Source organism: Colletes latitarsis, chromosome 2 (genome assembly GCF_051014445.1).
Source record: "Colletes latitarsis isolate SP2378_abdomen chromosome 2, iyColLati1, whole genome shotgun sequence".
Classification (NCBI taxonomy): domain Eukaryota; kingdom Metazoa; phylum Arthropoda; class Insecta; order Hymenoptera; family Colletidae; genus Colletes; species Colletes latitarsis.
Window position 1 is genome coordinate 23,732,012 of NC_135135.1, and position 9,180 is coordinate 23,741,191.

The 9,180-nt window shown below is 50.3% G+C and overlaps 1 protein-coding gene across 6 annotated transcripts in view; it reads left to right on the top strand.

The window, feature by feature from the left end:
- The window catches only part of Fz2 (frizzled 2), a 129,275-nt gene extending 122,547 nt beyond the window's left edge, over window positions 1–6,728 (top strand). For all 6 annotated transcript variants that reach the window (XM_076777541.1, XM_076777523.1, XM_076777531.1 and 3 more), the window contains one exon: window positions 486–6,728. In XM_076777541.1, the coding sequence (XP_076633656.1) occupies window positions 486–2,767 (2,282 nt within the window). In that variant the 3' untranslated portion in view covers window positions 2,768–6,728. The remainder of the gene's footprint in view (window positions 1–485) is intronic.
- Window positions 6,729–9,180: the final 2,452 nt, after the last annotated feature.

Below are 9,180 nucleotides of genomic sequence, written 5' to 3' on the forward strand. Positions count from 1 at the left end.
CGTGCTTCAAGCTCCTCGTTGGGATTATGAATTCGGTAATTACGATGATGGAACATTTCTACGTCCAGTCCTTATGCTGTCGTGGATGGTGACAGAGACGTAGGAATTTACTAGACGCGATTAGTAATACATTAGTATTCTTTCTGCTTAAGAACATCACCTATTTACTTGTACCCAAATTTTTAAGAAAGTCCCATTTAAGTGGTATTCTGGGGTCACTCGTGACCCATAATGTGCGAAATCGTTTACCGTATTTGATACATTATCCAAGAATCAAATGTTGATAGCAGTATAGAATCAGATTTACAAATTTTTCTGTCTCTTATGACTCCAGTACAGTAACGATTCTTAAAACGAACCCCATGATTCCTAAGTTGAACATATCCGAGGTTCATCTCAAGAATCGTTACTGTGTACCAGTTACGTTCCTGAAAAGCATCGCATCAAGGGTAAAATAAACTGAAGAAAGTGTTTGATTGTTGCAGGCCGGAGTGATGCGAGGCAGGCAAGAGTAAGCGAAGGATCTATCAGAATGGGACTCGTTCGACGGACGAAGCTGCTTCCAAGCCGAACGATGGCGACCCTGTTGCCGTTGCTGGTGCTCGCAGCATTACCGAACGCCCGATTAGAATCAGCAATCAATCCGGCGAGCAGCGTGGGCTCGATATCGAGCGGCTCATCGTCGGCCTCTTCTTCCGCCTCCTCTTCGTCGATGGTGGGCGTCGTGTCTGGCAGCGGTTCGGGATCTGGGGGCATGGTAGGATCGGAGGGGGGCGCTGTCGCGGGCGGCGGTGGCGGCGGCGGTGGAGGCGGTGGACACTCGTCGCTGAGCGGAGGAGCGGCTAATGGAAACGGCAGATGCGAGGAGATCACGATCCCGATGTGTCGCGGTATCGGTTACAACCTGACGGCGATGCCGAACGAACTAAATCACGATACGCAGGAGGAGGCAGGCATGGAGGTGCACCAGTTCTGGCCGTTGGTGGAGATCAAGTGCTCGCCGGATCTCAAGTTCTTCCTCTGCTCGATGTACACGCCGATCTGTCTGCCGGAGTACACGAAGCCATTGCCGGCCTGCCGAAGCGTCTGCGAGCGGGCGCGAGCGGGATGCGCGCCGTTGATGCAACAGTACGGGTTCTCATGGCCGGAGAGGATGGCCTGCGAGCGTCTGCCGACCCATGGCGACCCGGACAACCTCTGCATGGAGCAGGACAACAGGACGAGCAGCACCGGTCCAGGATCGGGCAACGGCGGAGCGGCGAGCAGCGCGCCATTGCCACCGGCAGCACCACCCAGGCCTACCAGGCCGACCAAGACGACCCAGCCACCGCGGTGCAAGCCAGGAAAGAATCAAAAAAACTGCCAGCATCCCCCGGGGGAAAGGGCGAGGGAGTGCGCGTGCCGGTGCAGGGCACCCCTCGTACCCCTGGGGGCGGGGGGCACGGTAATACCGGGCCCGATAAGCGTCAGCAGCGCCGGCAACATCGCCAACGGGGCTGGACTGGCAGGCATGGCCGTAAGTGGAGCCATTCCGGCACCGCCGATAAGCATCGCGCGGAACATCATTCAGGACATTGCCGGAGTACCGAACTGCGCGCTCCCGTGCTACGGGGCGTTTCTCACCCCCGAAGAGCGAGGGTTCGCGGCCGTATGGCTGGCTCTGTGGAGCGGCCTGTGCGCCGCAAGCACGCTCGTGACCGTCACCACATTCCTGATCGACACCCAGCGCTTCAAGTATCCTGAGAGACCGATAGTCTTCCTCTCGGCCTGCTATTTCGTGGTGTCGGTCGGCTACCTATCGAGGAGCGTGTTCGGCCACGAGGAGATCGCCTGCGACGGTCCAGCGTTGAAGTCCGGGGCTCAGGGACCAGGGGCCTGCGTGACCGTTTTCCTCATGATCTATTTCTTCGGCATGGCGTCCTCCGTCTGGTGGGTGATCCTCGCGTTCACGTGGTTCCTCGCGGCGGGCCTCAAGTGGGGCAACGAGGCGATCGCCTCCTACTCGCAGTACTTCCACCTAGCAGCTTGGCTAGCGCCCACGGTGCAGACGGTCTCGGCGTACGTGGCCGGCGGGGTAGCCGGGGACCCGGTGGCGGGAGTCTGCACGGTAGCTCCGGACGGAATTCGTTCGTTCATCCTGGTGCCCCTGTTCGTGTACCTCTTGCTTGGAACGAGTTTCCTCCTCGCGGGATTCGTGAGCCTGTTCCGAATCCGATCGGTGATAAAACGGCAACCGGGCGCCAAGGCGGACAAGCTGGAGAAGCTGATGATACGCATCGGCGTGTTCAGCGTGCTGTACACTCTACCGGCGGGGGTGGTGTTGGCCTGTCACATGTACGAGACCGCCCTCAGAGGCGAGTGGCTCGCTTCGCTGGCCTGTCCGTGTCGGACGAGAGCAAGACCTCTCTACTCCGTCCTGATGCTCAAGTACTTCATGGCGCTCGCGGTAGGCATCACGTCAGGCGTGTGGATCTGGAGCGGCAAAACCGTCGACTCGTGGAAACGTCTATGGAGGCGTTTGTTCGGAGGAGGGAGCGGAGGCGGCGGTCACGGAGGCGGTGGAGGCGGTATGGTAGCAGGCGTGACAGGCGTCAGCGGAGGCATCGGCAGCAGCAGCATCAAGGGCGTCGTAGGACGTGTCGGAGTCCCGTATCCACCGGCACCGGGACCCGGGAGCGCCCTGCTGCCCCCGGGCAGCGTAGCGAGCGCCTCCCAGCACCATCTTCATCACCACGTTCTCAAGCAACCCCCTCTCTCGCACGTATGACGTCACCAGTCGGCGGGGGGCGACATGAACACCGCTGGCTGCGATCAGCAGCAACAACAACAGCAGTCGGTGCAGCAACAGGAGAGGCCTTCCGCCCTTAGCAACTACGGGCCCATTTAGCCCTTCGCCTCGGCCTCGCGCAGGCACACGCCGCATACAGCGCCGCACACGGCGCCACACACGCCGCACTCGGCGGCTACCATTTACTCGAGGAGGTCGCTGGCGTCGACCACCGGTCCCCTCACGCCGGCCCACGGGCTCGCGCCATCTTACACGCAGGCAACCGAGGTCTGAATCGATTTCCGACAGTGGGTACGTCAACGAGCGAACAAGGCCCCGGAGGAGCCACGGCGCTCCACGACGCCTCGAACGGCGTCGATGACTCGCGACGGTGCTTCTCGATTACCCGATATACGTATTAGCCCGTACGTGTCTTTGCCGGGAGTCTCGAGCCGCCTTCTTCTCTCTCGTCTGTGCGTGGCGTGCATTAGCGTGGGAGACGCGGACGGTATACCGATCTTGCATATTTTTTTTTCTTTTTTTTTTTGTCATTTGCCATTCCTCGTACATTTACCGGTGAAATTTCATCGCGGCGTCGGCAATGGACCCTCGGAAAGCGTCGACGCCAGAGGGCGGTGATGGTCTCAATATGGCGGTCGAGACTGCTCGGTTAGTGAGATTGTGATTTTTAGTGCATTGATTGAAAGTGACGAGGAGCGAATGGTGTGCGCGAATGGACGTGTGACAGGTACTCTTTTACACGTATCTATCTCTACTCTTTCTTACTTATATACCGTAGCGGAGCTCGTACAGTCCGCATGTCCGTCTAACGTGTATCGTCTCGTCTATTTATCTAACCTAGGCCATAACTGAATATAGGATGTAAAACACGGTTTTCTTCTGGATCGTACCCGAAGGGCGGCGGTGGTCCGGCATTCCAACGCGTGTTTTTTTATAATTTCATACTGTCGCTAGTCGTAACGATCGATCGAGCTCGACTTTTTACGGGGAAAAACGAAGAAAGTATATACTCGTAACGAATACAGGCTCACCGCCGTCGATCGTCGACAAGTACGACGAGCGAGTGTATAGCGCAGATGTTAAGTACGAGATAGGAGAACGAGGCGACGTAATTGTAAATATTACTCTTAGGTGTTACGTAAAGCGCTGTAAATAAAACAAAATAGAGGGGGAAAAAAGAAATTAAACGATCGTCGAAGCGATTGTATCGATCGACGCGAGCTGTAGATCCGCGGAAGTCGCGCAGACGCGTGGATGTCACTGTCGCCGGTGAACTGCCGCCGCGTTCCTTTTGCTTGGTCTATCGTATAGTCCGTGGAGTCTCGAATTCGTCTCGAATCTTTCGAAGAACGCCGACGGTCCCTCGAGATACGTCAACGGCACGAAAAAGACAGACAATTCGCTCGTTCGCGCAACGAGAATCCGACGGATGCCCAGTTAGCGATCGGAATACCTCGAAGAAAAGCTTCGAAGGAGCCGCTAGTCTTGCCACGGACAAAGGAACGCGTCGATGATCTGTATATCATAATCACATCAAACGTAATCTCAAATAATTATTACCGGAGTAGCGAATCGGCAAGGTGCGATTTAGTTTCGATGATTACATGTTCCGCCACTGTTATATAGTTTTAAATAAATTCTAAGTAAATGGATGGTGATTTTTTTATATATTTATTTTCGTGCATTATTTTAGTAAACAATCAAAAATGAAACTATCGAGGTTTCGATCGTTAACACGTAAGTACATTTTCTTTTATAGAGGTTTAAATTGTGTTCGAAGAATAGTTTAATTCTACTTTAGGGAGGTGGGACGGTGGAACTTAAAAAACAACGATGGAACGTATCGAAATTCAGAAGTATTGAAATGATAATTACTCGGGACTAGGTTTCAAATGATCGTGATATACGGACCATTTAGAACGATACGTGCGCGTCGGCGACGACGTGATTTCGCGCGTCGAAAAATTTTTTAACGCCGAACGAAGTCCCTTTCCCCCAAGCTCCTTGTCCGTTTTATATATTACGTACTCGTATATATACGCGTCTCGAACGTAGCAGGCAAAAATGTATAGTGACAACATCAGAGACACCTGGTTTTTGTACCTCGCACGGCTTCCGGTCCCGCCGAGGGACGCGGACCGTGCACACGCACACGGGACACGATCCCGCCACACACGTACAGCCGTACACACGCGCACGCCGTAGAAGAAAGATACGAAAACAGTTCTGTGTACCCCCGAAGTAGATATATATATATATAGAGAGAGAGAGAGAGAGAAAGAGAGAAAAAAATGAAAGATAAAGCAAATTTGTACACGCTCACGGTGTGTCTATGTCCGCGCAATCTAGAAGTAGCTGTTGACACAGTGCGAAATCGGATGCACGCATAAACGAGCAGATCGTAAAGTACGTAAATATATACGTGTATATAGGAAGACATGTGTATAAGTATATATTTAGGTACGCGTATATATATAAATATTACAGATACATATAAATATATAAATATAAATATATATATATATATGTCGAAGAAACGCGCGCTGTTCACCAACGGTATCGATATCTCACAGTTTTTATACTCACTTGAAAGAGAGCAGAGGGAGGATAGACAATTCCCGGGGTAAACGTCTCTCGTCGGTGCTTCTCGTTCGGGAACATCTCGCGAGCCAATCGCGTGCCTCGAGGTTCAGATTTGAGCAGACCCGTGACGAGATTTGGAGTCGTAAAGGGGCTGCCAGGTTATTCGATTAATTATTTTAACGTTTCCCATGATTGATCGTTTGAAAATGGTTTTACTTTGACTTTGTCTCCAAAAATTCTTTCAACAATGCAAAATACTCGCGTGAAAGGTAGTATGTGTGCATTTATCGTGAAATAAATAAGCCCAAAGGGCCCCCCGTGTGTCGTTGATGCCCCTGGCACTAAAATATCCGAGCACAGCTCTGGTAACCGGCGAAGAACGACGCGAAACAGTCCCGTGTACACTTCTTCTCGTAATTGTTTTCCTTTTTTCCGTGTGGGGGGAGGGGGGTGGCGTTCCATGGTTGAAATTTCAACGTGCCACGCGATCGTCCCGCGAGATGCCTCTCGTGGAGGAGAGCCAGGTGCGAACGGGCACGCAGGGAGCAAAACGGAACAGGCGACAGGACTGAAAAACGATAACTGCCTCAAGCGAACTTAAAACGAAAACGAAATAATAAACAAAAAAAAAAAAAAGAAAAAAAAAAGTGAACTCGACCCGTATCGCATCCCGGACGGGGACCACTGCCAAACGAAACGTACACGTGTAATGTTGTAAAGTAGCGAGAGTAAAGAAACCTTTTAGTGTCACATATCACGCCAAGCCGTTACGAGCGAAAACGGACAACGTCGCGTTCGTGGATGGACGATTGACGTCGAGGAGAGAAAGAAAAAAAGAAAGGATGAACATGGTCGGGAAAACGAGTCGACGGTGCGCGACGCCGTCGGCGACGCCAGGACGCGAACGAACGCGACGCTAGAGAAACGAGAGGGAGGAGTTTATAACGAGTATTTGTAAGCCACTTTTTGTCACGATGATTGTCAATAAAATTGAAAATACTGTGTGTATAACGAGTGTGTTCCGGGATTTCATCCACGTTGGCTCTTTTCGAGACGTTTTCTTTTCCGTTGGAACAACCGATAAGGGGAGCGCTTATTGGACGGAGTCGAACGAACGCGACGCGTCTTCCTCCATTTTTTTCTTTTTGTACGTTTTCCTCGTTTGGCTTTTACGTTCTTTCCCCCGCCCCTTGAAACGCGCGGATCCTGTTCGAGATCCGTACTCGACACCGTCTTTGTACAACTTTTACGTTGCCATAGTAGTTAACGAATGACCGACGACCATATCGTTATATAAATATATATATACTGAAATCAAAATTGTATACGATTTTTAATATACTTTATTATTATTTAAGTTCCTTGCGTTTGTTCTTGGTACCTCAGAAGCTGTCCCCGATCCTTGCAGTTATAAGTTTCCGGCCGCCATTTTCTTACTGGTTTTTCGTGGGCCCGTAGAGTCTGTGGCGCGAAATTCGAACCCGAGACGCGTAAGATGTGGAACAAGGTAAGTCGTGTAACTGAATTTTATTCTTACGTAGTATTTTTTCGTCCTTTATAACATACAGAGTGCCCATAAAAGGGGCAAAGACGTTCTCAATTGGACCTATTAAAAATATTTATGTTTTGATCCGTGGAATATGAGAGGAATAATTATTCATCGTCGTGTTGTCTTAAGTAAATACTTCCTGCTTTAAATCACGACTGACTATAAACAGAAGTCCCGGAGACCCCACACTTCAGTTTGTATAAAACAAAAAAGGGTCCCTTCTGTTTAAGAGGCTCGAACAAGTGGCCACATTCTTCTGTCTGGGAGTGAAGCGAAGTAGCCCGACGCGAAGTCGAAACTATGAAAGGAATTCAAACACGAATCGTACTTTTAAACAAGTTATGATATCGGCGACTCTTCAGCGTCGTTAGAGTTAATTAATCGTTTCGATCCAACACCTACGAACGAAAATACGAATTTCATTAATCGACAATGCAATCTTTACTGAGAGTATTCGTGTGAAGAAAAAACTGATAATTTCCCTTATATTTAGTGGGAGATTGTTCTTTGATTTATTTTTTCCTCATAACATTGAAACATTGACCGCGTTTCGGGAGATCTGCTCGACGACGCAAGGAACCGGAAGCAGCCCCCCGAATTCTATTTCGACGAAAAAGCGTCATAAACTAAAGTCCGACTCTAGCAGCCCGTTTCCAAGGAAACGCGCAGCTAAGAATACTCCGAACCTCAAAGGGTTGATACCGAAATTTCGCGTTTTCAGCGTCGAAGGCTGTTCTTCGCTCGTGGCGGATCCATTAGAGAAGATAAATCCGTCTTTAAGACGCATCGGGCGGAGGGTGGCAGAAAAGTTGTCGGGGAACGGGGCTGGATTGTTTATAACGCCACTCTCTCTCTCCCCCATCCTCTCTCCCTCCCTTTCTGTTTGTACTATGAACAGAAGCAGCCAGATAAAACCACGAATAATCTCGACATATACAGCGGTTTCCAAACGTTCCACGCTCCCCTAAAAGAAATAATTCTCCGCGAGATAAGTGGTGGGTTTACAAGAAAAATATATATCAAAGATCGTTAACTTGCGGCCCGTTAATATATTAATATAAAAATCTTTCGTGGCCACCGACTCGATGTCTATTTTTACTTTGTTTATTTCAATCTTGCGTCTGCTTTTCGAGAGTCGATCTCCGTCCCTCGTGAGATTTTGGTCTCGTAGAATATAATAAACGAACTCTGTCCATCTCCGTCTTTCTTTCTCAGCAGTCTGAGAATTAATGTAAACGCAGACGGGCGTTTTCGCCCGGTGGACGTCGGTATTTACACGACGTTACGAATTGCTCGGTGAAAATCGCCGTTTAACCGGGCACCTAAGTAAACCTACCCCTGGGTGCCGTGAGTCATTGTCGACGGCACAGTCAGCGCCGTGGGGGCAAACACCACCGCCCAACCCCTCCTCTGCCCCCAGGAGCCAGCGACGAATTTATGGTCCGTCGCTGCACCTCGAGCATCGTCGCCATAAACAAACGATATTAACCCAGCGGACGTTTACGGCCCTCGGTGGCTGCCCCGGAAGATAAGGATCTCCGTTAGTCATTCACTCGTTAAGTTAACTGGCCGCGTGCGACGCGTTGATTTCCTTAATTGCAGCTGCCCCGATGCGACCACCGCGGCGGAGGATCGTCGAGCGACGCCATTTTGCCGGATTCGCGTGCCCCTTACGACATCGACTGCTCAACACGAGTGTCCTTCGGCTTAATTAGGCGCGTGACACGCTCCTGGTGGTCGAGTCAAACGGGTAACGACGATTTTACGAGGGTGGCTCAATAATCGGTATATAATAATATTCCTATAAATTTTATTCGAGAAAATTCGAGTCATCCACGATGAATTATCACGGATCGGTGATTTTTAATCCTTTACAAAACACGTTTACATGGAACTAGGGGCTCTAGAACCTTCGTTGTTCGGTCAGGAGTGCCAATAAATGGCCATATTCCAAATGGAATTGTATTGTTTATCCAGGGTATAGTAGCGTGGATAATCGTAGGGAGTTTTAGCCGAGGGATTAAGAGGATCGGCTACCTACCCGTTTAGTGCCCCGAAAAGTATAATTTCGGCCATAGACATTGCCCACGAGTAATTTCGTTTACTCTACGAGGTTCCTTTCCTTCGTAAAATTTGAATTCAACGACCAATCACAGGCAGGAATAATTTACGTTCGATTTACCCACGGTCGAGGTCCGTGTTGTTCCTTGGAACGATGTTAGTCTCCTTCGAGCCTCGAGCATCGACGTACGTATTTTGC